At 44.1% G+C, this 27,965-nt stretch overlaps 1 protein-coding gene across 1 annotated transcript; it reads right to left on the minus strand.

The window, feature by feature from the left end:
- Positions 1-2,944: 2,944 nt before the first annotated feature.
- On the minus strand, positions 2,945-20,511 carry LOC121613106 (EMILIN-3). Its single transcript, XM_041946384.1, has 6 exons — positions 20,108-20,511; positions 7,943-8,065; positions 6,780-7,099; positions 6,242-6,588; positions 5,806-6,156; positions 2,945-5,205 (listed from the first exon to the last, which is right to left on the minus strand). Exons 1-6 carry the CDS (start codon positions 20,290-20,292, stop codon positions 4,060-4,062), a joined length of 2,472 nt encoding a protein of 823 aa, XP_041802318.1. The 5' UTR covers positions 20,293-20,511; the 3' UTR covers positions 2,945-4,059.
- Between the last annotated feature and the right edge of the window lie 7,454 nt (positions 20,512-27,965).

The raw sequence follows: 27,965 nt of genomic DNA on the forward strand, positions 1-27,965 counted from the left end.
CTGCGCATCTCTGCCAGTTAACTGAAGTGACAGCTGATAATTTAATTATGCTCTCGGAAAAGGAAATGCTAAGTGGCAGGGATGAGATATCTACATGGGAGTTTAAATGTATTGGTGCACCGCTTCCCACACTGTTTTCCTCAGCAAAGCGTAATGAAAAAGATAGCTACGGCGGCAATTAACATAATGTACCGTATTTGAAAAAGGCAAAAACACCTCCATTTGTCCTCCTGGAAAATGCCCCTGCTTCTCTCCTGCTGTGTCGCTGTAGCTGCAGCGAGTGTGAGAGACTTGGCAGAGGCACAGAGCCCGGCTGGAGTAGCCACATCTTAATGGAGTCTGGGAAACACAAGGCTTTGGTATGCTGACACCAGTGCCACTTAGCTGTCAGACACACATGGAGGGCAGCTCTTGAGGCCTGAAGAGTTGCCTTGGCATGTGTGTGTAAGACAAGCCAGCACACACGTACATGTCCGTTATTAATTCATCCACACACACACCCTTGAGTGTTGTGCCTCTCAAAGGCTTTGATGTCATTTGTGGAGGCTTTGCCTTTATATGCTTCTTGTGCGCCTGTGTCAGTGCACCTCCCTGCACAGTGTCTTCTGCATCAGGAAATAGCTGAATTACAAAATCTGTGGCTTTCACTTTTGCAGAATCGCTTCGCGCTCTTTTCCACACTTACTTGTCTTACGTGTGTGCACCTCATTTACACACACACACACAGCACTGAGAAACAACTAGAGAGACGTGCCCTTTAGCTTTGCACAATTTTAAGCTTTGTGTCTACCTTCTATACGATATATGTGCTGACATCATGCATTAAGGGGCCCTTGCCCTCATATCTGGTTAAATCAGATGTTTGAGTAATAGAGAACAACAGTGCCGAATGGGAAGCTGCGTATGTCTCTGTGTATGTGGTGCCCCATGCATGTGTAAAAACAAGAAGCATGCAGAGGAAGAGAGAAATCACTGTTCCTGTGTGTGGATGTCACATGAATTTATAACGTCGCTTGGCATTACATAACTGTTTGTCATGGTCTCAGGTTTGAGCGTTACCCAGAATTACAGCAACCCTCTTTGATTCTATTTTCTCGCATCATCCTCCTCCTTCTGCTGTGTCTTCCAGGTCACCAATGGGGCAGTCCTCTGTGTAGTGTTGCCTCCCAAGGGACAGCAGAGCATCCAGCTGCTGTCTGGCCCCTGGGGTTTAGACTTGCACTGCCGCTGTTTGCCCAGTCGTGGCTAACTGTTTGAGTTTATGCTCGTGCGTGTGCGTCTGAGCAGGCACGCCTGTTCCCCAGCTCCTGTTGTGACTCTTGCCTGTTTTCCTGTCAGGATACAGCCGAGGGACGGGGAGGTTTGTAAACACATCTGCTTCCCATTCTCACATTCCTCATCCTCCTTGACACTGCTGTGCTCCCTTGTCTCAACGTCCGTCCTTTGCTCTTCTGCCCGGCCTGCCCTTGTCACATCCCTGTCTATCAGCTCGAGTATTCCTCTTCAGCGAGCCGGGCTCGTCCTCTCGGCTCGCCTCCTCCCTACACTGACTGTCACAGCCACACTCATCCATTGTCTCTGCTTATTTTTCCACACCGATGGCGCCTCGCTTGACTATGCCTTTCAAAATTTCTTAGTACACCCATCCTGCTTTTTTCCTCCTGATCATCTCACTATCATCCCATAACCAATTCTGTTTCTCAATACAGCATTTTTGCCATTGTCTGTGACCTCCACCCTCTCCATCCGCTCCAAATTTCCTCACAGCATTTTTATTTTCATGTGCATCCTCTGGTTTTCATTATGCTGTGATTGCTTCATCCTGTTCTGGTTACTAAGAGATGTTGTCTTTGAAAACTATGTGCTGATGCTGTCCTGAAGTCCTGCTGACAGCGCTTCATTGGTGCAAGGTCAACTAATTTTTACAGCTCACTTCACTCAGCTTCATTCATTATCACTGAGTCTCACCTAACCTCTGACTCCATACACACTAATATCCTCCACATGTTCACCTCATGACCTCACCTTATCATCTGACTGCATCATGTGATCAGAGTCTTCTGAGCTGGTGCAGCTTGCAACTTAGTTAGTTGAACTCACACTGTTTTATTGTATCAAACAAGCATTGTTTCCTTTATCCATTTGGGAAAGTCAGGGATTTTGAACAAAAAGGACTTTCTCTTCAAAACTGCTTACTCTGTGCAGTCACACACCTCCGACTCCTCCAGCCAATATTCTGCACGGTTTATTAATGATACATTTCTTGTTCCCATTACATGCTGACAGCCACTTAATCAGTGAGAGATGCTGCCGTCTCAAACTTGCAGACAGTGCAACCTCACTATAGGCTTAGTCATAATTCAAAATCTGTTTACTGTCCTAAATCTGTGAGAAAAGATACTGAGAGAAACAAATGTGACACTGCTTTTTAAAAGCTGCTTTCATTATTTTCAGGTTAACACAGAAACATTTCTTTTGACCATAAATGACTTACTGCCACTGGCCAGCAAAGAGTTTACATTCTTTACTTGCTGGTTCCACAGCCTGCTGGTAATGAGCTGAAGCAGCCTGGACCTGTGCAAATATTTGAAGTAGAGTGTAGGTTTTTGGAGTGAAACAGGGGGATCTTAGTTCTTTTTGTGGCCAATAAATGATCAACAAATCAAGGAACAGATTTAACCCACCTGACCACATCTTAGCATGTGAAATTTACTTGCAATGGTTTTACACTATGAAGGTACCATCTGTAGTAACAGCTACCATCAAACGAATGCATGATAAGAATGTTTGTACTGCACTGTAGCTGAACTTGGGTCACAGGATCTGATGGTGTAACACCACTGTCCCTTCATTTTTCATAGCTAATTTTTGATGCAGCATTGTGTGATATGTTGACACTCAAATTTATCATCCATATATTTATTTCCATTTCCACGATCAAAACTTTTAGCATTTGATTGTTTAGCCTCGTAATTAACAGTTTCTTTTTTCCCCTCATATTTATTGTTTGTATTTGTTGACACACAATAAATGGGTGGAGAGTATAGAGTTAATATTGGCCATTAATGCACATTAAAGCACAAAAATATGTGAGCTTGCTAACCATCCAACAATTATAACTCCTAAATGATAACAATAAAAACTCCATAATAAACCCTATTAACTCCACATGCAGGCAAGCTGCTGCAAAGAATCCCCCTCACAAGAATAAATAAAGTTGGACTGAAATCAATTCAGTGAATTGTCATTTTCAGAACATAACTACCCACATTAATTTTGAAAAAAAGGGCTCACATTGCCAAATTTGTGTCTATGAAACACTTCCACCCTGGAGTGTTTTAGGCTTTATTTCTTTCCATCTACCATGCCGTGTAATGTGTTGTCACTGTCCCCCAGTGGTGACTTATGGAACTTCTCTGCAACTTGGAGCAACGCAGCAGGAAACAAAAACAACTGCCAAAGCAGAAATACATATCATTTTTAAACATATGTAAAACAGAAGTTTACAAAAACGTAAATAGCACCAAAATGACATACAGTATTTTTTTTCCAAAAAGACAAGACAAGAGTCCACACAGAGGATGTCAAGTGTGCTTGTCAGTCGAAACCCGTAGCAGCGTATTAGTCCCATATCATCCACTTTGTTTTGTTATCATCATTTCTCTAATACAAACAGTTTAACATCATAACAATGCAGTCACTTCATATCATATTCATAAGTTAAAAAAAGGTAAAATGCGAAATCAAAACAATCAGGATCAGAGAAAAAGAAAAATGCCCTATAGAGTAAAATCTCAAGGGAAAAAAATTGCCCAGCTATACAACCATAGGTGTGTCTTTGTATTCTGTGACTTCCTCACTTCACTAAACTAAACAGCCAGGCCATCTGGAGGCACTGGGGTGGGGAGCTTATGAGAAATGACTTTCACCAGTTAATTTGCATCTGTGGGATTTGGGATGGGATTTGAAAGCGAGAGGAGAGAAGCAGAGGAAGTCACTTGAGCCTAATGAGAAGCACACATAAGTCTCTCTTTTTTAAAAAATTCTGTAGCTCAGCTGCTACTGGTCTCCTTTTTGGTTGGCTGCTCCCTTAGCCGCACAGTCTTTGACCTCCCCTTTCAGCTCAGCGAGTTGTTCTGAATGGACGGCCAGGGTGCCATTCACCTGGGCCAGGTAGGAGTCTGAGTGTGTCTCAAGCTCTGCCCTGATCCTCTCCAGCTGCTCTGCCAGCTCCCCCAGGCTGCTGCACTGGCCCTCTACCTGGCTCACCCTGCTATCAACGTCCTTCACCCCCTTCTGCACTTCTATTGCTGTGCTCCGGCAGCCCTGCAGCTCCCCGGACAGCTGTCTCTTCAAAGCTACCAGTTCTCCCTTCAGCTGGGCCAGCCGCCTCTCTCCGGCCCCCAGGAGGGCGGCTTGGTGGCCCACTAGTTTGGTGATTCCCTGCACCTGGTTGACTAACTGGTGCTCTCTCTGCTCCCAGGTGTTGTTAGCGTGGCCCACTTCACTTGCAATTAAGCTAATAGAGTCCTTTAGGCCCTTTAGAGTGCGGTTCACCGAGTTGATGTTGACCTTCAACAGGGTGATCTCCCCCTGGACGATGCCTTCCGTGTCCTCCTGGGCGATTCGGAAGAGCAGGTTCTGCAGGGTGTTGTTCAGGCGGTCCAGTTGGTTAGAATGGGTGTCCAGGCGGTCAGTCATCTTCTTCTCCAGCCCCTCACACTCTTCCTCTACTTCAGTGACACTGACGCCTCCTGCTGGTGGGGTAGAGGGTGAGCAGGAAGAAGTGCAGAGGAGCTCCAGGTCTATTAACTGCTTCTGAATGCCATCCAGATCTCCCTCCACTCTCCTCCTCACAGACTCGATCTCTGTCTCCAGCGCTGGGACCACCTGGCCCTCCAGGAGGGCCGGAGCAGTGGCATTACTCAGCTCCTCAACGGCCACAAACACTCTCTCCTCCAGGGTCTTCAGCTTGTCCTCCAGCATGGTCTTGAAGCCATCCAGACCACCAGGGAGCACTGCAGCTCCATCAGGTCCACCCTCCGTGGCATTGAGGCGGCCCTCTATGTCCACCAGACGGGTCTCGATCAGAGTCTCCACGTGTATGCTCTGGTCAGTGAGGGCAGTCTGGAGCTGTCTCTGAGACTCTGTCAAACCTTTAACTGACTCCTCCAGAAGCAGCACACGCTGGGACAGACTGTTCACCTGCGATAATCAATAACATATTAGTTCATTAGTAATGCAATAAAACATCCAGTTTTACAGTATGTGATTATAGTGTGGACATGATGCTCTAACTGTGGCATACAGCAGTCTGAAATATGTACTATTCAGTTAAAGGAACAGTTTGACATTTTGCAGAGTTCAACGACAAGATCAATACCCGTCTCATACATGAATATGAGGCGTCATGAGGCCAAGAAAATGGCTATCTTATCTTATCTTACAGACTGGGAACAGGGGGAAACATTCTCTCCAAAGGAAACAAAATCCATCCACCAGCATCTCTAAAGCTGTCCAATTAACACGTGATATCCCTGACTACTTCTAAGCTATAACAGTCACTGCTCCTGACGTAATGTAAAGGTTGTTGCCTTTGAACATATTCATGTTAGTGAACAGACATCTAAGTCTCAGCAAGACAGCAAATCCGCACACTGCCCAAAATGTCAAATTTCTTTTAAACCTTTGGTCTAGATTTTGGGGTTTTCCCTACATCGAATCCACATGAATTTTTTTAAATAATTTAAGAACAGCTGACTTGACACACTGGATGTGCGTGCTGATCATGTTACAGGCACATACCTGTCCACAGCAGCTCTCAGTAAGAGTCAGGCCCTGAATCTGAGCCTGCAAAGAGCCCAACTCCTCCCTGAGCCCGGTCTCTCTTCCTTCCAGAGACTGCTGCATCTGCTCCTGACCATCGATGTGATCCCTATGGCACTGCTGCTGCACTTCCCCAATCTTTGTGTCACAGTGGCTCTCCAGGCTGGTCAGACGGCGCTCAAAGCCATCCAGGATCTCGGCCCGCACTCCAGCCAGCTTGACGTCCAGGATGTCGTCCAGGTGAGTAGTGGAGCTGGGGCCAGGGATGGGCCTGCCTCTCGCTCCTTCCAACAGCTTCTTCAGCTGGCCATCATGACCCAGGACCATCCCCTAAGAACGCACACAGGTGAGAAGAACGTAGCGTATAATAAAGGAAGGAAAAGGAGAACTTTGCACAGGTGTAGTGGCACAGTACCTGAATCTCCTCAATGATGTGTGTTTTGGCTCGCAGCTCGTCCCTCACTTCTGTCACCCTCCCTGCTAAGTCTCCGAAACCAGTGAAGCTTTCTCCTCCTTCCAGTCCATCAGGAGTCCCGTCTGGGATCACCCCAAATCCCACTGTAGAGTCGGGAACACGGGGAGGGTTGGGCAGCAGGGACACCAGGATTTTGTTGGTGTCTTCCCGGAGAGACGTGCGCAGTCGCTCCTCAAGGCCAGCCACCACTCCGTTCAGCGTGTCCAGACCCTGAGTGAGGCGACGCAGGTCCTCCTCCATACGGTCCAAACGTTCACCAGTCACTCCTGAAATCCCAAATTTGTTTCCTGTATTTCCAAGGGTTAGACAGAAAAGTTTTCTTTAGACTGACTGCTGGCGCTGAAGGAGGAATGATGCATGAAAGTATTTAAAAGGGAGAAAGAGAAAATACATGCTTGCTCAGATGCACACACAAATAGCAGTAGAGCAGGTTAAAATCCCGGGGCTTTACGATAAATTGGTTGGTGTCTGTTCTCACCATAGTTTGGCTTTCCATTCCCAGCAGGTAGCTGTCCTGTGGGTATTGTTCTGTGGTCAGGCACACTGGGGTACGGTTTGCCAGGCTCCAACTGGCCTCCTCCAGGCCTCTGGTCTGTGGGGGGTCTAGGGCCATGGGGGAAGCCCTTCACCCCCGGGCGATGGGGCAGACCTGCACCCTTGAAAGGTGGTATCACGTCAGGCAGCGACGTGGGTCCGTCATAGCAGTTTTCTCCAGAGTAGCCGGGACAACATCTCCACTCCAGCTCAGTCACTGTCTTATAACCCACCTTGTACTTTGGCTTGTAGAATGTCCTGTACCTGAAGGGAACATGACAGAAAGCATGTTCACTGTCAGAGGTTAAGAGTATGTCACATCACAGATACTCTCAGAAGTGCTGCGGGTGCTTTTACTAATTAAGGGCACAGAGCCAGGATGGAGGGTGGGAAGATGGGAGGCGCAGAGCAGAGATAAAAGGATGAAGTGGATGAAGTGGGATGTGGATTAGAGGGAGATTAGGAGATTAAGATAAAGTGCAACATAAATGATGTGGCTTCAGAGGATTGAACCAGGGTTAGCACCCAATTTAAGTGTTATCTTGTTTAAGATGAATTTCCTTCTGACCAAACTCTTCCTCTCTCTTACACACACACACACACACACACACACACACACATACACATACACACACACACACACACACACTTACAGAGTCATGTTTCCATCGTTTCAGATGACATTATTAAGGTAGGTGGGCAGGTAAGAAGCAAGAATATCCAGAATAATCAATAAAACCCATTTTTAATGGGCAGAAAAAGAAATGGAGCTTACAGCAGCCAGTGTCATTTGAACTTTGAAACAATCTATTATTTTTTATTTGAATTGAATAAACACAATTTTCCCCCAGTGGCGTCTCTCTGTAGAAGAACTCTGACTACAAACACAGATGTGCATGCAGCTGAGAGCCTGCACATCGTTACACAGACATGATTTGAACACTAGAGGGCAGCATCTATTTAGAGTATATGCAGCAGGTTATTGAACGTGAAGCAATAATTATACATTTTAAACTTCACAACAAAACTCCTTAGACTGATCTGTCAAAGGCTTGAGGTGGAACTGTTTCCTTTATTGCATTTTGTTGCTTCGTCAGAAAAACTTACATGACAACAGGGCACTTCTGACCCCAGATGCACTTGGTGGTGTACTCGGCCTTCACGTAGGTAGCCACTCCATCCTGCATGGTGCACGTGACGTTCTTCTGGACCACATAGGCACAGTGGTTTCTGTGGGGACAGCAGAGTGACATTAGAGTTAAACAAGACACAGCACTGACGTATCAGCACTGCAGTATTCATCTTGTTAAACGAGATGCTCTCTTCCTGTCAGTCTCAGTGTATTAAAGTTAGAGTGCCTAAATTTAGATGAAATTAGCCACCATAAGCTCCCGGTCATACCAGACCATGTAAGGCTGTGTCAGTGAATCCCAGAGTGTGTTGAATTCAGGAAAGATCCATTTTATTAACATTTAAACTCATGAAATGTAATAGGAAGAATGTGTAACTTCTTCTCCCAAAATGACTTTTATCACTTCAAGCATACAAACAGTTGCTCAAACAACACTTTCCCATTCAGTGATATTTCCCTTTAAAGCGCTGCTGCTGCTCCACCTCCAGCTGGTCGATGAGATTATTTCTTCCTAACAAATGTGTGATCCAAGTGCAAAGCCTCGCTCGACATCAGTCTGTGTGAAAGCTTTGCTGCACTGCTTACTTGTTTGACTCTTCTGTCTGTTCTCTAGGCTGACGTCTGGCCCTTTGTTATACTACTCGGTAGCAGTTTAGCTTTAGTTTAACTGTTCCTTTGCTGATGATTTTATTTTCGCTGTGAAGTGGTACACCACACTTCTTCAGTGGTAAACTGGCATATTCTGCTTTTTGTCTTGGGTATAAGATGCACCCAGTGAGCACTGGCCATCTGGTCGTGCCAAGTCCACGAAGAAATTGCATGATGAGAGCTGTTTTTTCATAGAGGTTCCTCTGCTTGGAATATGCTCCCAGCCAAGTGCTAACAGATTAAAAACAGATCCTCCTTAAGAAAGCCACTGAAGCAGGAACTGGATGTTATTTTGTTGCAGCTGTACTTTTTTGTTTGTTTGTGTTTATTCTGGGTGCTGCAGGTGTGTGCCAATTTTTTCTTGTTTCCACCGCAGGTTGCTACAGTTTGCACTCTCATGTGGAAAGTCGGTAAAGTCTGTATTTGGCTTGTACTGTGTTGTTGTTGTTTTTTTGTTGACACTATGTGACTCTGACAGTTGTCTTTTTATTGTTCTTGTTTTGTATGGACCCCAGGTAGACTAGAGACCACTTTGTGGAAGCTACAGGGGATCAGAATAAAAAAAGAATAAAGAACATATTGAGTGATGTTTGCCTGTTTAATGTTAAAAACCACAAATTTATTGATACCTCACTCTGGCATTAGGCAGCCCGACGGCAGAGGATATTTGCAGAGCTTTGTCTGGATAGTCTTTTGTTTCCCTCTTGTTCAAAATGGTAATTCAGTAATTTCCCTTCCAATTCAAAACATGCTTCTTATTGACATATTCACTGGTATACAATTATTAACATTGACCTCAAATCACTTACGCAGACAAGATCCAAGACATACCACTGAGACTATTTTCAATCCCGAAAGTGCTCAGACGTGTCCAGAATCCAACACATAATAACTTCACTATAACTACTTTTAGCAGTTGTTGCATCATGCTGGAGCTGGACCCTTACTCTCCTTCTCTCGCTTCTTTGCCAGTGCAGCTACAGCAACTGCCTAATGTTCCCCTGGCCCCCGTGCAACACAGGAAACGATGATCTGCGCTCTTTAGGCTCACATGTGAAGCATTTCTTACACTCAGAGGGGAGCATTTAGCAACACATGCGGTACTTAACGTTGCTCCACAGCTGTTTCAGGACAAATAGAAGTGTTTGGGGGAGCAGGGAGGGACGAGGAGGGCCCATATACCAAGTTAACAGGTTCAGAGGGCTAACAGGCAGGACAGTCTGTCAGAACCTGTGAGAAACCGCTGCACTGCTGCTGCTGCTGCTGCTGCTGCTTTCTGCAAATCGCTGACTGTGTTGACAGCGTTTGTGTGTGTATCACCACTCTCCCTGTGTTGACATATGTTAATAGCGGTGGAAGGAAAAGGGCAGGAGTCAGGATGACAGACCCCCTTTCATACCAGCCTGACAACCTGCTGCTAGGTCATGCGTTGTTAAGGAAGTGGCGGTTACGACCTGAACTGATGTGGTAGGATGGGAGTTCTTAAAGCACTTTAAGCTCACGCAGGCAATATACTGGTTGCTGCAGATGACTCTTTTGGGGGAGGGGGTTAAAAAAGCAAAGAAATCTTGGCTGGAAAACACGGTTATGTATCAAATGGTGTTTTTTATGAAATGAAGACAGTAAGTTTAATCTGACAACACAAGTTGAGCTGAATCATAACTTCTGGCACATTTTCCCTCTCGTGAAAAAAAACCACAAACAAACTCGTGTACTGTTTCCAAGCTCAGTCTGCTGATGTTACAGCCCCGCTACTCATTTGCTTTCATGCATTTTCTTACGCCACCACCCCACCTGCAGGCTCTTTTCCTTACTATTCCTGAGGGGGATGGGGAGGGGGGAGTCGCTCCCACTGCTCTCATCTGCTGCTCACAGAAAACACAGACCGCCAAAATAATTATATTACATTTTTCTTCATTTTTCTCTGGCACAAATACATTTGTACAAGATCACATTCACATGGTGAGTAAAGAAAATCTGACAATGTTGTAACCCAGAGAATATCAGCACCATAGTGAGTGGTTAAAGTATTACATTGTAAAACTTCAGTAGTGTTAATGGGCATGGTTTCTTCCTCATAAATGACAGATTTATTGATTGCAACAAGGAGCTTTCTGACTGTTTTGTGTATGTGTGTGTGTGAGAATTAGGAAACGCTACAAAGACGTTTGACAGCTGATGTACAGTTGATGGACAGCAAAGTGCATGAGTATGTCTGCATATGCACTACAGTTAGTGTGTGACCCCTTCTGACATTACATGCAGAGCTGATCAGTGGTGTGAAAAGTGACCATGTTCACCAATTTGTTTGTCAGGTGCACATCTGGGATCGGCGCCAATGACCTTCAGACTCACACACAACGCCTGAAAAGTGCAGGACTCCAGATGTAAAAGGCATGAAAAAAAAAAAAAAAACCTTTCTCCTGGTCTCTGTTTCTGCCTCTCTGTCCCCCGGTCTGCTCTTTGCCTGTTTTCACAGATCTGTCAATGTCATTTGGGCCTGTGAGTGATATTTTATCCTCAGTGTCTTACAGACAGAGGGGCTCTGGCTTTGTGAGAATCAAAGTGGAGTGCTGAGATAAATCCTGTCCCTCTGCGCGTCGGTCAGGGCAACCGCAGGTCACCTCCTCTGCTGTGTAAAAACAACTCTTTATAGGAGCAATGTTGAGTTTCAGCTTGTGAGATAGTGATAGTGTGTGAGAGCTACACAGACACTCACACACATCCACACATCATACACACACAATGAAGTTCTTGGCCCTTTTATCTCACATCCACAGAGACCACATAGCTCTGCGGGATGAGGATTACACAAGCTTTATTGCCAGAATTACAAACCTATGATGTGCGAGTGATCACGCTGTATGTGAGAAGAAAAGTGCAGTCTTCAGCAGTTGTATTTGTCTCAATATATGCCCACCTGCTGCAGGGCAGGTGAGGGTGTAGGTAAGTGTTTTGCCTTCCTGCGTGTGTGGAGGAGAACACACTAATCTGGACACCTCAGGAGGGGAAAAAAAAAGGATGAGAAGTCCTGATCCAGCATGATCTGAGATCAGAGGAATACAGGGAGGAGGGAGAAAGAGAGAGAGAGAGGGGAGTTCTGGCCCTCTCTGAGTTATTTTCACACCTCATCCCTCAACCAATGCGGCACAAGGAGACTGCTTTTAAAAAGTATAAATACTTTGTGATGTTTGTTTTAGCACTCCTTGGTGACAGATGGGAAGAGTCGGCCACACAGGATAAGCCAGTAAGTGCCAGACAGTAAAAGTCACGTCGGTCAAATGAACTTTATGACTCGCATTTACAAACAACTAGCATTGGGAAATATACCACACAACTGCAATGGGTAATTGCATTTGCAGTAATTACAATTAACAGTAACAATAAAAGCATGACAGACATTTTTAAAATATGTAAGTGCATCATGATGTTGTGGAGCTTGATCTGACCAGTTGGTCAAAGAGAACTGTTAAAAAAAGGCTTTAAGATGTCAATCAAGTGCAGAGGAACTGTTCCTAAGCTTTGGGGCAGCAGCAGCAGCAAAGATGATGAGCCTTTAACTTTAACTTGACTCCTGGGACAAACAAAAGCAGAGGCAGGAGGAAGAGGAAATCACCAACCTACATCATAAATCATGACAGGAGTCCTCCGCGAGCTGAATGCTAATGCTAACATGCTCACAGTGACATTGTTAAAATGATGATGTTTAGCGGATATAAGGATCATCATCTTAGCATGCTAACATTTGCTAAATAGCACTAAACACAACATACAGCTGAGGCTGATGGGAACATCATTCGTTTTTCAGGTATCTGATCATAGACCAAATTTAAACTTAATGCTCGTTACGTTTCATTGTAAATAAATTTCTGTACCCAATTTCATGGCAATCCATTGAATAGCTTGTGAGATTTTTAAGCACAGACCAAAATTGACTGACCAACAGATCAACTGACGCCGCCGCCCCTGCATGGAGCCACGCTGCCAGCATGGCTAAAAATCTCTAACTGCAGCTGATTAGTATGCTCTGAACTTACCAGCCACATCTAATGTATCTAATGTGATTACATTTCACTCATCTGGCATGCAGTTTAAAACAAAATTAGGCCTTGAAGGACACTCATACTAATTTACCCAGGTCAATCAAACATTGCCTGTTTGACTCTTTCATAGTTCAGATCAACTTAAGTGTTTTTTGAGCCAAAAAATGTTAATTGTCTTCTCGCATTTTGCTTTCTTTGTACATTGTATTTTAGAATGACTCTTTTTTCATGTAAAAAAATCTTTTGTGTGTTATAAGACTCTTGCCAGGTGAATCTCACTGTAAACAACACAAAGACACCCAGCATATTAAAAAGAAACGTCCCTCGCTGGACCACCCAACACCAAGTGACTCCACGCTGATTCAAATTCATCAGTGTATTAAAGTTTCATGTGCACCTCCCATTGTCACCTGACCTTGCTCCCTTCCTCCCCGAACAATATCAAAACATTCTTCACCTCCTTTCACCATGACAGAAAAGCCACACTTACTATTTCTCTTGCCTCACTCTCCCCCCAACACACTTCCTCCTTTTAACGGCAAACGGTTGTCTTTCTTCTGTCATTGCAGCATGTCATTTTTTGACTGCTAGTCTGGTCGCACTGTAAATATTTCCAGTATAGCATTACAGTTCCTAAATCGCTTCACAGCCTCCCAGGGGGAAAGCAGAATTCCCATCTCAGATTCTCACGTGGAGCGTTTTCAGCAAATATTATTGCTGCCAGACCTCCACCCTCCGCTGGGCCCAAAACAACTCACCTTTCAATCCCCCTTTTTTCTCATAACGTTCTTCTCCTTTTTTCTGCAAAATCTGCTAACTGCAGGTAATCTCTGTTTACTTATCTAAGCATACCAGTCCAGCTCTTGCCTCTGTTTCTAATACTGTTTTTTTTTCCCTTTCGGTTTTCCATGAAGCCCCTCTGTGTTGCCTCATCCTGACCCTGACATCGCCGGCCCTCTAACCTGCCACTTTCCCCCCCGCTGCCTTCGTAGTTTTGACGCTTTGGCACTAAAGGCCTCACCTTCCTCATTACTGACCGCTCCATCACCTGCAGGGTTCCTGACTGTTTGAACCTGGACCACTGTTGCCTCTGACAGATTTATGACTGGAGCAGACCACATAGAGAACCATGCAATCTTTAATAGGACCTTTAACAACCGTGTCTATGGGCTAACAACTCTCCTCCAGGGCCCATCTCTTTCCATATATGCTTTTAATGAAACTTATTTCCAGCCAACTGGCAGGTCGTGGCGGCTCCAAGGTGCAGGGTTGATTGACGTTGCTCTTGTGGCTACTGATTAGGGTTAAAGGAAAGATGTGATACCCCAAGCTAGGACCAAGGGGATTATACTGTCATTCACTGCCAGCTCTGGTTATTATAGCTAAAAGGCAGACCAGCACTTTCACATGTGCTTAAGTTTTGGCTATCAGCCTCTAATTGTTACCACAGCATTAAAACCATGTAGGTATGGAAACTGTTTTACAATTTTACTGTTATAATGTGACAACTAGTGCTACTAATAAGTTGCTTTGTTGTCGGACAGTCACATATTCGTTATGTTGTTTTGTTGTGTTGTATTTTTTATCTTGGAGTACAGTAAGAGGCTCAAACGCAGGTAGTGAAAAAACACACCAGTGACTTATCCTCAGGCATTTCCCAAAGCGCATAATCTCCTTTGAGTAAGAATGGCTCTGTGTTTTGAAATAAAAGCGCATTCAAGAGGAATTGCTAGATTTGTTGGGCTCACTGTGGTGTTTATGGTTGGGAATTAAATCAACAGCAATGTGACAGTTGGGTGTTGAAGAATATCAGGTGAATCTCAATACCAGAAGCTGCTAAAAAAAAGAGAGAGAGAGAGAGATAGGCACCTAAAACTAGGACTGGGCAACATAGTTGAAAAAAAAAATACTAAAAATATTTTCTGATAACGATAGGCACTATGTAATATTTAAAGAGAGCCAAAGTGAAGCCAGAACTTCCGGGCTCTGTTCCAGAAGTAAGAAAGCCTCATTTAAAATCCCATTGATATTTGCAAATTGCAAATAACAATAAACAGCCTTGGAACAGAGCCTTTCTCAACAGTATGCTGTGTGGCTCTCATCATATAAGAGCGGCAGTTCTTTGAAAGACTAACCAAGGTTAGCGTCATAACTCTATATGTTTATGTCATGATGTGAAATTAATGCAAAAGCACTACATCATTACATCAGATAAAACTCTTCATCCATCCACCCGTCCATCCATCTATTGCTGCTTATCCAAGAACGGGTCACAGTGCAGCAGTCTAAGCAAGGTAGTCTAGACGTCTCTCTCCCCAGCAACGTTTTCCAGCTCCTCCTGTGGGATCCCGAGGCGTTCACAAGCCAGATGGAATACAGTATATATAGCCTCCGGTATGTTTTGGGTCTACCCCAGGGTCTCCTATGAGTTACTGGAAAACCTCCAAAGGAACTCCTTCCAGGAGGCATCCTGATTAGTTGCCCACTGGCTCCTTTTGACATGACGGAGCTGTGGCTCTGGCTCTACTCAGACCTCCCCCCGGACGTCTGAGTCAGCTGCCAACGGCCAACGAATTTGGCCGCTTGCATCCACGATGTCATCCTTTCAGTTATTAACCAAAGCCGACCAAAGCCAGTGAGGGTTGCAACGTAGATCGACTGGTAAAGCGATGCCATTCGAGGAAGTTCAAGTGGGTCTCTTCACACAAGCAAAATCAAATTTAAAGGAATAGTTCCGCATCTTAGGAAATATGTTGCTTTCTTGCAGAGAGTTTGACAAGCAGAGTAATATCTGTCTCATGTCTGTGTTTTAGCTAAATATGAAGCTACAGTTAGCAGGCGAGCATAAAGACTGTTAGCAAGGGGAAACGGCTAGCCTGGCTCTGTCCAAAGGTAAAAAAAAAGTATTTTTTAGACTTATCATGTGAGCTTGGACAAAAGTGAACAATATTTCCCAAAATGTTCAATTATTTCGCTAAAAATCTTGTTTAACTTTCACACCTACTTGAGACTCTAACATTGTATAATTCACCAGCCTTTAAATGTTAAAATCCACATTCATTGTGTGTTTACATAAAAATCCCACACATTTTAGCAGAAAGGTCAGTGAAAGCAGAAAGTTAGGTAAATATGTGTTGGTAGAGGGCTTGGGAATTTACTGCCCAGCCAACGTGACCCTTAGCAGGAGACTGGCTCCATTCTTGTCCTCCACTGGACACTCAACACAAACTTACAACAGCAACCCATCACCTCTAACCTCCAGCAACTCAGTGACCTTTCCCCCTTGATCTCTGTCCCATACATCATCGGAAAGCCCTCGGATATGTCTCTAATCTGATCAGTGAAGACATGTGGCATCTGCTGGGATCCTAATTGATTTACACAAAAGCTATTTCCCAGTGATGGGTATATGACCCGTGGATTATGTTTCACCTGTTGTGCATTTGATGTGATAGTGCAACATGGTGAGAGATGCTTGTGAGATGTGCGAGATCATAGAGTTATAATAGGAATGCGTTACGCATAACTTGGAAATATTAACAGCATAAGAATACCAACTAATAAACACAGTTTCTTTTTTTTTATTTTACATTTTGTTCTCGAACGTGAAAAAAATATCAATATTATGAAATGTAAAAACAGATTTTCTTTGAATTAATATTTGGCCCCCTTTCCCAAAGCCTTTAGCCAAAATGCCCTCCAGGACATCTGAACTCAGCCACCAGTGCACAGTGTTAGCCATGGCCCAACATAAACTGTACAATAAAGCCGTGACAGGTACAGTATGGTAACTGTCTAAGTTGCCACAGTGAGAGATGGGGGACTCGAGTTTGCAACTTGGACTTGAGTCGCACTTGTCGTGTGTGTGCATGTGTTTGTCTCTCCATAGCTAATGTTGCGTACGACTGGACCCATCCGTTTTGTCTGTTATCTTCACTGCCATCCTGACCATAAGTCTGGTGGAGATCTGCACTCTACTGAGTGGACTCTTGTATTCTTTTTAATTTTCTTTACCATTTTGGAAACATCTGATGAGCTGAATATCATTACTGCCATGATTATCATGCCAATGCACGTACTCTGCTGCAACAACACCATGGCGAGCACACATGCCATTTGCGTTAACCTTTGGCTACAATAACTTCACAAACAACCAATTGAATAGAACAGTAGATATTGCTAAATGCAACATCTGCAGTATTAGGATAAAGGATGCTGGATTGACTGCATCAAACTGTTCCAGGCACCTGAAAATGCAGATAGGTAAGTCACTTGGGAATGTGAAAATTAATATTAGTGCCTACAGCTAGCATGCATGCATGCTTAGGTTAACATCAGTAAACATTAGCTTGCTGCCACCACCTGCTGACTACAGACAAGTGAGTCCGTTCTTCTTTAAGCAGGACCTCATTACTTGGTCTATCCCATATCTGTATGTTCAATATGTGGCAAGATACAGCTCTTAACTTTTAGTTTTTTTCACATTGCATTTCAATAGCCTCTTTAAAGTGACCACATACCAAACAACTAATCAATGCTGATACTGGCAGTGATGATAATACAGTACATTCTTTGAATTCCTTTGATATAGCTATGCAGGGTTCGAAGCAGACTGGATGACATACAGCAGATGATAGAACACTCATTACAACCAAGACTTGACTTAGACCTGCCCTTCAAAGACTAGAGACTTGAGTTTTGTGTTGGATGGCTTGTGAACATCTCTGGCCACAGTCGGTGGCTAGACGGCTGTATATTTTCTCACAGCAGCAAGTGGTTGCACTCAGTGAAAGGACTGACTGTGAAATCACATCACTCGCTTTGCTGCCAAAACACAGATAATAATTCAACGTGAAGAAAAAAATGACTGTGGTCACCAACAGCTGAGAATTTTCAAATACCTCATGAAAAACAGGCGTGTTTTGTCCATGTGACTGTGTGGTCAATCAGGAGCGAGTTCGTATTTACAAGCTGCAAAAGCACACGAGATGAAATCCTTCACCAAAATACACGTTAACAAACACACGTCATAGCACGCTTGTTATTTTTAAGTCTCTATTTCCACTGGCCAGTCAGGCTGACAACAACTGAGCTCATATATCTGTGGTGGTGGTCTGACAGTGACATGTCCCCGGGGCCCACTGTGTCCAAGGTGGGTCAGCAGCTCTTGTATCAACACTATAGTTGGACACAGACACATGTGGGGGGATATTACCAGCAACAGCAGTTACTGACCATCTGACATCACTGATCATTTGGTTCTGAATAGATCAATCTATAACGTCTTGTTGATCGATTCAAGTTCAGACACATAAATAGGATTTAAGAAGAGTATAATGAAATATAAGACAAAAATAGGCTGAAATATGTATTGTAAGGATTACAATTTGAATCTCAATAACTGAATGACAGTTATCCCAATTACACTCCGTTAGTCAGGCAGTTTGGAGGTAACTCTCTCGGAAACTCCAAAGTGGTCGATCTGCAAATCTAAATTTGATGTGTTCTTGTTCACGTTGGCCACACTGGTAAGCCTATACGCTCAGGACTCACATGGTTATATTCAGAGCTGGAGGGTGTGTGAAACCTGCAGCTTCACTATGAGGACGGGACTTCTGGAGTGCTGCTGCGTGCAGTCACACACCTGACGTTCAACTAGCTGTTGATGTGGAAATACCTCAAAAATGCATCAAAATTGTGTGTACATGTGTTAAATGATACAGTAAATGAGTGTGAGTGTGTAGTTGTTCAAAGGCACCTCTGATAGAGCTGTGCTGAGTGATACAAATGCACATACACCATTTATGCTCCCACACACCAACACATATTATACCACAGCCCTCTACCATATAGTGTATTCCTAATTATACTGCTGTCTATGCTGTCGTATAGCATACACACCCTATTCATATCCAGCTGTTTATTCTGTGTATAATGTCTACTAACATTACTCAGTCTTACACCTGCGCTTTATATCAACACTTATACCTGCACTTGCCTACTGTAACAGCTGCACATGCAGTACATATCTGTATTCATACTCTGTTCACACTTCATGTTGCATTTATCTTAACATATTCATATATGCCCCTCACTGTTTTTCATGTACCTGTATACATACATACATTATTCTGCACTTTACTGCTTTTTGTGCCTCTGGTTAGATGCTAAACTGTAGTGCATTGTCTCAGTACTTCTACTCTGTGCAATGACAATGAAGTTAAATCTAATCTAATCTAGTCTAATGAGTAATGTAGCAAATCACTTTTGCTGTTAACTCTGATTATGAGTGACAGCGAAGCTACAAGTGGTGCTTTTGTCTTAAGTGTTAGGTGACTAAACTTATGAAGACATGCTGGAGGTTATATTCTTAGGCGAGGAAGTTGAAGGTGGACACAGAATGTGGGTGTTGCTCTCAGGGTAAGGGCAGCTGAAGGGCCTGTTCCCTGGAGGTGAGGGTGCATGGCAGGCTGAGCAGGGCTGGGCGATCAGCAGTGCTCTGTGGCAGTTTGAGTGAAGCAGCAGGTAGCTGGGGAGCTGTCCAAAGACATAACAGCTCTCGGGGGAAGCCAAGCAAAAGAGACGGGAGAGGGAGGAAAAACCCAAAGAGCCCTGCAGGCCAAACATCAACCATCTCTATCAGGGCAGAATATATCTGCATGGCTCTGTTTCATCTCACAGCTTCATGGCTGTCAAACAGCGCGCATAGAAATTTTCATTTCTCTCCACTGGTGTGGTCCGGACAGTATCAGCGCAGTGTGTTTACATACATCACACATCACTGATTAAAAACAGAGGGGGATCCATCACCACTTCTTGTTGATGCTGGAAGAGTTAGATTGAAAAAAAGGAGGTTTCAATAGCAATTTCAATGCAAACTCAGTTGAGACCCCTTTGTTATTGCTTTAATATTGATTAGAAATTAGTTGTGCCACTCCCTTCTGGCAGCGGGTGCCCAGCTGTGCTGCAAGTCTTGCCTCTCTAATTGAACCCCCCTCCCACCACACACACAAACAGACACACACACACAGCGGCTGCGAGGGATCAATACTCATGTCATCAACTCAGCGCGCCCCCCCCCCCCCTCGCTGCACTATAAAGACCATAATGACGGCTTTGTTTTCATAACGCCGCATGTCATTGTTGCTCTATAATGTTTATCCCCAGCCACAGATGGTTTTAGGTGTGAACCACAGAAAAGGATAGTGAGTAATAGAGGAACAGAGAGTCAATTCAAGGATCCGTTACAAGCCGATGCCATAACTAAAACCATATTTCTGCAACTTGCTGGTGACATGTGTTTCCCGGGGGAAATACGGTATGAGGTGGGTCTTGCTTGCAAGCACTCTGGCTAACTCGGAATGATTTTTGAATTCAATACCCGGCGGCGTGGGAAGGGAAATAAAACATGCATTAGCACCTGTGGCACGTCCAAAACGTTGCACTTACTTGTGACGGGTCATGGGCTTGTTTGGTGAATGGTGAGGGTTGAGTCCAGCCTTGTACAGGTTGTATCTGTTTCCATAGAAAGGGTTGACATGACCTCCATAGAAAGTTCCTTTACTGTCCACCACAGATTGCAACACTCCTAAGAGAAAGAACTGTGCAACCAGTTGACACAACTTGGTCCTCATTGTTATTTCTTTTTTCTCAAAGCTTTTACAAACTTTAGTAATTCCAGAGTCTTGAAGATGCAAAATCCAGAGTCTTAACAATGCAACTGGTTGGCTTTCTTTCTCAGAGTGTTGTGTCGAAGCTCCCCGGCTCACGTGCAGTCTTGTCTTCTTCAGTGGGCCCTGAAGGAGACATGGAGCCCAAACAGCTGTAGCATCAGCAGCATCTCATCCAGTGCACTTCCAGCTCGCACACTAACCGCACTCTGAGCGCATAGGACAGAGCAGAGGGAAACTAGTGAGGCTGAAGAGGGAGGGGAGAGGAAGAGGGGGCAAGGAAAACAACACAAAGGTGTGCTGGAGGAGGGGAAAGGAGAAAGATGAGAGCAGGACAGAGGGGAGAATGAGGGAAGAGTGTGTGAGTGAGTCTCTAGGAAAGTTTCAGCTCCATACACACACACACATGCAAGTGTGTGTGAGACCTGCTGACTAGGCTCGACCCACCAAGTCCTCTGCACTCTGCATGAGTGAGGGTGTGTGTGCGAGAGGCAGCGTGCTGCTCTGCTGCCTCTGAAGGGGCAGGCAGACAGACAGCCTGGATTTGCATATCCCACCCCAACTGCAGGCCGGCTGCTCTGCACAACGGGGGTGGGGGGGCGGGGGTAATATGATTTCTCTCCCTCTTTCTTTCAGTTCCTGTCTCGCACACACATAAACACAAACACAGAAATAAACACGCAAATTCAGATCAGATTCAAAGTACAACACAAGCTCTGTTACTCAATTCTTTAGCTCTGTTTGTCACCTCCTCTCCCGGTCTGGCCCCTTTCTCCTCAATCTCCATCTAAGTTTTTGTCTCTTTAATCCCTTAACGATTTTATGCCTTTACCCTCTCCTCTTCTGTCTCCATCTGCTCTGGGAGCAGCTTTACATCAAAGCGCTGCCCCAGTGTGCAGCGCCATGTGCACGGCTGCGGCTGCGGCCAGCTAAGACGCTGCAGATCTGGACACAATGGGCCTCCTCCTTGCCTCACCGCGGTCAGTCATTAAAAATCCTGGCCACGGCTTCGGACGCGATCCACACTCCGACCCCCTGCTTGTGTCTTACCGCACTTCCATGTAGTTCTTGAATTCATGCATAACTGCCTCCAGTGTCTCTCAGAATGTTTGCCCTGGGAATTATACTAATCAATTGAGGTTCCTTAATAAGAGAGCGTCCGTGTTTGATCAGTGTCTGAATTAATGTTTGTTGAGCTCTAAAAAAAATGTCTCTAAACCTGCACTGTGATGGAGACTAGATTCTTTAAGACGAAAACAAAATCACAAAAGCAAATTACAATAATAATAATATTCATAACATTGACCTGTTGTCCAGGAACATCTGTTTAGCTTTTTTCTCAGTTGTTGGTGCCTGATATATCAGAAAGTAGCAAAGCAAAATTCATTTGTGTATATCATGTGCTGGCCTGGTAATTTCATACTGTGCAGTAGCTTGTGGTAAAATGGAAACAAATAGGAAAGCATGGATGGTGCAACACAGCTCCTTCCATTTCAACTCCCAAGCTGCATTAAAATTAGTCAGGATTGCAATTTTGTGCATCAAAGTCCCACAAAGTGGGACGCTATGGAAAAACACTGTGCGACTTAACTTTGCCTTAACAAGCACTGATCGCTTTGTTTCTGTTGAAATCATTTCAAACTATTTTGTCTTTTCCAGTCCCCATGTTATCAGTAGGGGGGCAACGGCTACATACGTAGCCCCAGCATGACTTATCAGTGAGTTTGACTGATTTTAAAAGCTAACCTTGAGAAGGAAGACTCGAAGGCAGAGAGCAGTGTTTGAAATGGCCTCTTTGTTTGGACGGTTGGTTTGCAGAGTCCTTCTCACCTGTGTGTGGACTACACACCATTTACTCTGCTTTGTTTACTCTTCATTTACAGGTCAGCGTGAAAGAAAAACACACAGCTTCACAGTATGCGGAGACACATAAGTGGAAGACTCTCCAAACACAAATACGTATATGTCAGACTGAAGAGGGCTCAAGCGGTCGTAAGGATGGTAGATCTATCAACCAATGGATGGACGAAACCTATGAGAAACACCCAGCAGCACTCGAGTTACGCTTCTTTTGTTATCTTTTCATCTTATTCAGTGGTATGAACTTGAGTGTGGAATTTAACCCGTTGAGGTTCCTTTGGTCTGCTGATGCTGCACAGATTTAAAGCTATACAGTGTGTGAAGTGCTGAAGTGTTAAGCTTCCTGCCGAAGATTCATCCCGTCGCTCCAGAAACACCCCGCAAAAGCAGGGAGACGTTGAAAAGGAAACTATTTCTAAATCTTTGTCTATTCTGGCAGACAGCTCTGCACTGAAATCCCGTTTTTCACAGGAATGACTGGCACAGTTTGAAGCAGATGTCTGCCCCTGCACACTGTGCAGATGTTAAGGAAAAACGAGGGATATCTGTGAACCTCTCAGTTATGAGCTTATGATTATTGAGAACATTAAATAGAATCACATTGTCCTCATGAAAGAAAGAACAATCCAAGCAAAACATATATAAAATTATAAGAATCATCATTTAGTTATAACAGAATATTTGCTGTTAGACAAAAATCAAAACTCTGCTTGAATTATTACTGTGATTTGTGAACCCAAATAGTTTTGGTTGGCTATAAGTCTCATGAGTCCCAGTTTGTCCCATGTGTTCTCTTCTTCCTTTTTTCATTTCCTTACATTTTATGTAGAATAGATGGTCATTCTGCCAATATTGGGCTTTTTGTCTTGCGCTACATCTGCGAGTAGTTTCAACTGTCCTTATCTGTTCCCGGCGGACTCCGTACTCTGAATGGAAATCTGAGATGAAATTCATGCAATAGTTTAAAAGTCTGCAGCCTCTTGAACTTTGGCTGCTTTGGACTTTATATTGAATACAAGGCAGTGACCAAAAATGTTACACCGCACAATGTGCAATTTCCTTATCTTTATACGATTTTGGACTCAGTGCCTGATGGGAACCCTCATTATGTAGAATCTCTTCGCCCAGTCCTGTAGTGATGAGAGACAAAGTTAACAAATCCATTTTAGCGAAACAGGACACCGTTCACTTAGTTTCATTGCCCTAACCCCCCGATGAACCATCCTTCGGTCTTCTCCAGGATTTTTACAGGACACACTTTCATTTAGATTGAGGCACAGGGGCAAAGACACAGCGAGGGAGAAGTAGAGAAAATGGATGGATTCCAGTGTAGTGACATCAGCTACTTAGCAATGAGGAGGACACTTGATCCTTTTTTACTGTAGTGACCTGGGAAGTGACCCAATCTTCCTAAAGAAATGAAGACAGGGAGTGTAGCTGTCATTTATCTTCCTATCCCCACGGTGAGACGGAGAAGGCTGGTGCACATGTGTACAAAAAAAGTGCTAGAGCCAGCAAATCTCCTGTAAGGTGTAAAAACAACAATTTCTTGTACATTTGAATTAAAAGCACCCCAAAATAACCCTCCATCACTTCCACCATAAAATCTGCCCGTTAATATGTGACACCAGCAGTAAAATCAGGCCTCCATCCACGACCGTTCAAGCTGGACAGTGATAAATTATCCACTCTCTCCTCTCTGCAGGCATTAAAGACCCACTGGTGGTTTCCAACCAAAGAGAGCGGAAGTATTCTGTATTGGCATGGGTGTGATAAGGCTTCACATGGAGTGCCCAGAGAGCTTCACAGGAAGCCTGCTATCACAAGAACAAATGAGACTTACCTTGATTTCAATTTAAAGGCTCCGAAAACATATTTTTCTGAATGAGCTTCTTAGCATAATCTGACGCACTCACTAGTTTCTACCAAAGTTAGAACAATTTTGGTTATTAACCATGCAAGATTTCTCTATTCTTTTCTTTATGGTCCTCTGACTGGTTTGAAGTGGGCGCAGCTCAGTTGGAGTTATGGACTTATCAAAGACTTGTGTGCTTATTAGCATCAGATTCTTACAACAAATGTTGGTCACGATCAATCAGATCTGTTCAAACCATATCCCTCAGTGTTAAACTCTTCAGAAATATCTTAAAGCTTTGATTCATGCTTATTTAGTCATTACATGTCATATAGTAGAGGAATGCTTATTTTATCTTAGCAATATCCATATTAAAAAGAATTCATCTTGATCTTGTATAAAAGTGGATAAAAGTCTATTTTGGATTTTTCCAAACAGCATTTTTCATTCATTTCATTTTTTGTTTTTTTTACCAATACACCAAAGAGTAAGAGAGACATTTCAGACCCTCAATTAAGTGGGACAAACACAGGATTTTCACAGGGGTCAGAGGGGCCTTCCTGTGATGGAAACAGCTTCTTTTTCCACAATAGGACCAGGAGGATATGCGGTCATAAAGATGTAGGTGTGAGAATGGAATGCCATTTCAGAGAGTACACATAAATGCGCAACAGCCACTTTTTCTTCTTCTCTTCGCTACCACACAAAGTCCTGAAGAACTCCTCAATGTCTCTGTCACTCCCTGTCAGGTATGCCACTGTTTACCGTCTGTCCAGACCTTCGAATAGGAGCGAAACGGGATGAATGGGTTACAGAGGCAGCGAGGCACCTCAGTGAGTCTGTGGCGGCAGCAGCATCGTGGCTGTGAGAGTGAGACAACTGCTGCCGCTGAAACAGAATCCCACCTTGAGCTGGAGATGACCTGTGTGCTTCCTGCAGGTTTCATCAGGGAGAGATGAGAAAGCTGCTGCTGCAGACTAATGTCTGTAACTCTTTGTTTGAACACTTGAACTCGGTTTCTGACACTGGGTAGCAAACAAGTACAAGATGCTGATGCAAATTTGTGCTTTATTCACATTTTTCCATCCGTCATGTGTTGTGACAGCAGAACAAATAAGATTTCGGGAAACGAAACGAAAGGCAGTTACAATAACGTTTGCAGTAAAGCCATTTAGCTAAGCTGGCAATGCTCTGCCCACTTGTTGCCATGACATACAGCATGAGCTGGTCAAACTTCGGGGTGAACGACAGCTTTTTTCCCGTTGTGCTGAGTGGTTCATTCTTCACTACAAAGATGGAGATAGCTGCTTCTGGTAACATGCATCTCCTGAACGTCTTATCAGTGCAGAAGGTGTTTGCCTGCTTGGCAAAGTGAATGGATAGGGCTGTTTTTTGTTCATTGATTTAATAAACAGGCTTTACTTATTTTTGTCTGATAACTGCTCGTACTATCTTTTCCTTATCTGAGGTTGGAGCACACAACAGCAGCTCTTGTTTTGGCCTGCTGACTAATTCCTGCTACTTTTAGGCTGCTGAATCTCCTTGTGTACGCTTATTTGCTCTGCCACTAATTGCAAATTTGGTTGTAACGGTGGCAGTTTAGAGCACAAGAACATTTCAGAGGGAGAAAATCAAGCTGAGCGAGATCCTGACCTGAGCCAGAAGTCAGGATTCATTTTTCATTCCTTGTGCATCCCCGGTAATATCTGAGGTCATTTTTCTTTTCAGTGTTGTTTGACAGGTGCCTTGTGATACATTGTGATACTTTCCTGCAGCTCATTTCCGAAGTGGTGGACTATGAATGCTAATATTTATACATGTGGGTTGAATTGATCATACCCATTGGGTTGTGGGGGCTCACTGCACACACATAATGATTTTACTGTTACATAACCTTCATGGAACTGAGGCATGTCTTGGTCACACACAGGTTAGGTGGCAACCCACTTTTTTTTTATTTAAACTCAAAAACATCCACATGGCAGCCTGTTCTTAATGTCATGATCAGATCTAAATTGACAGCATTGCTGTTCTACACATCACGCTGCTGTTACAGCTGCCCTCATCGCTAACCTTAAATCCATGCACTGATGGTCATCTGCTTATTATCAATGCTACATAAGACTGTTCCAATGTCCATACCTTGATAATTAAATGCTACATAGCTGGTTTGTCTCAGCCAGGTTTGGCATGTCAGTGGACTGCTGACTTTATATTTATCCATTTAAATTCTCTATCGAGAATATTTCCCTCAGTGGTCGGAGGTGCCCAGTAGACGAATGGCCACACAGCGGCTGGTGTGGAGATCACAGCGTAGACGCCGTACATGCTCTACACATTCTGTGAATTCATACAATGATGAATCCGTTCCATGCGTGTTTGCTTGCTGAACTTCATTCATGCCAAACTTAGTCTTTTTATAAGTTGAAGACATCTGACCACTTGAGTGAGTGTATTCTTTCTCCTCCAGCTGCGCTTTCTGAAAATATAACTAAGACTGGATTCATCCGCTTAAAGAGATCGGCAATTGGATTGGAGCTGATACACATGTAGCATTGTACGCCCCAGCATGAACCCAGTGTACTCCGTCCAGAGCAGATAGGTTGATTAGATTTTGCTAATTTAGAAGGTCTGCGGAGAATTTCGGCTCATTCCAACAGTCAGTTTTGTTGTCAAATGACATTTAGTATTTCAGATGTTTTGTCTCAAGTGGCCTTCCTGATAAAAGTGGTTTTAAAATAAATCTCATGATCATTTGTTCTCTATCTTAATGTCTGCATCAACTGAAACGGAATACGTGCTGGCCCGGAGGCTTGCAGGTTAAACACAATCGTGTATTGACATAGTTTATCTAACACTGCTTTTAAATGACTGTGATAATATGAGTATTCTTCAACTGCTGAGCCCTGTGACAGTATGCAGTTTCTATGATTTATGGGTCAGGAGTATGAAGCATGAGCTCATTCCAGCCAGCACAGTATCCACGCTCTGCCAAATGTGGTTGGTGCAGTGCAAAATTACATTGGATTTGTAATCAATGCTGGCGCTCCGCATGCACCAACATACACACACGCACAGGATTCATTCTCCCTCCAGTGGGTACGATAGTCTGCATCCAGTCCACATCTGGTTTACATCATAGCCAGACCACCACCTCCACCACCACCCCAACCCAGATCTATCATGAGACACACACATACACACACATTTCAATCGCACTCATTTTTAATACCTCATCATGCGCAGTTCTAGCAGAGTGAAGCACAGAAGCACAATGTTGTACTTATCCCCCAGCAAGCAGACTTCACATTAATCCTCGGTGCTTGAACACGGTCACATACAGCACCGTGACCCGCTCTCAGAACACATCAGCACAGAGAAGTGCAGGCACACATGTTAAGAGTGTCTGCATGCAAGCGTGCATGCAAACACTTAGTACTTTAATTGCTGGCTTTATGTTTTATTGTAAATGCTACAGAGCTGGTGGGGGTCAGTGGTCTGCAGAAAATATGAGGTGTGTTGAGATGAACACGCGCTCACAATGAGCCCCTTGTTTCCTCGGCAATGTGTTCTCAGTTGCAATGCAATTAAAGACTAGTTTACGGGCCAGGGCTGCTCTTTTCTCTGCCTGTGACGCAATCCTCCAGGTTTGCCCAGCTGAAGGCTGAGTGATGGGCATGCACACATGCCGGCGAGCACAAACACAGGCACATGTGCACGTGCATACGGAGGGGGACCTAAACACACGAGGACTCATGTGCATGTGTGCGCGCATGCACAAACGTATACACATCATTTAGGCCTAGCCAGAGCTGGCAGAAGGTAAACACTCTACGTTACTGCAGCACAAGGCATGCCCTGTATAAAGCTGCGTGAGGCTCTTACTTTACCAACCTTATAATGACGATAAATCCAGATGAGT

Source organism: Chelmon rostratus, chromosome 10 (assembly GCF_017976325.1).
Source record: "Chelmon rostratus isolate fCheRos1 chromosome 10, fCheRos1.pri, whole genome shotgun sequence".
NCBI lineage: Eukaryota > Metazoa > Chordata > Actinopteri > Chaetodontiformes > Chaetodontidae > Chelmon > Chelmon rostratus.

Coding starts and splice junctions, on each gene's coding strand:
- LOC121613106 (XM_041946384.1), bottom strand. CDS start 20,292: ATGAGGACCAAGTTGTGTCAACTGGTTGCACAGTTCTTTCTCTTAGGA. Junction 6,589..6,779: donor GAATGGAAAGCCAAACTATG/GTGAGAACAGAC, acceptor TTGGAAATACAG/GAAACAAATTTGGGATTTCA. Junction 6,157..6,241: donor ACATCATTGAGGAGATTCAG/GTACTGTGCCAC, acceptor GTGCGTTCTTAG/GGGATGGTCCTGGGTCATGA.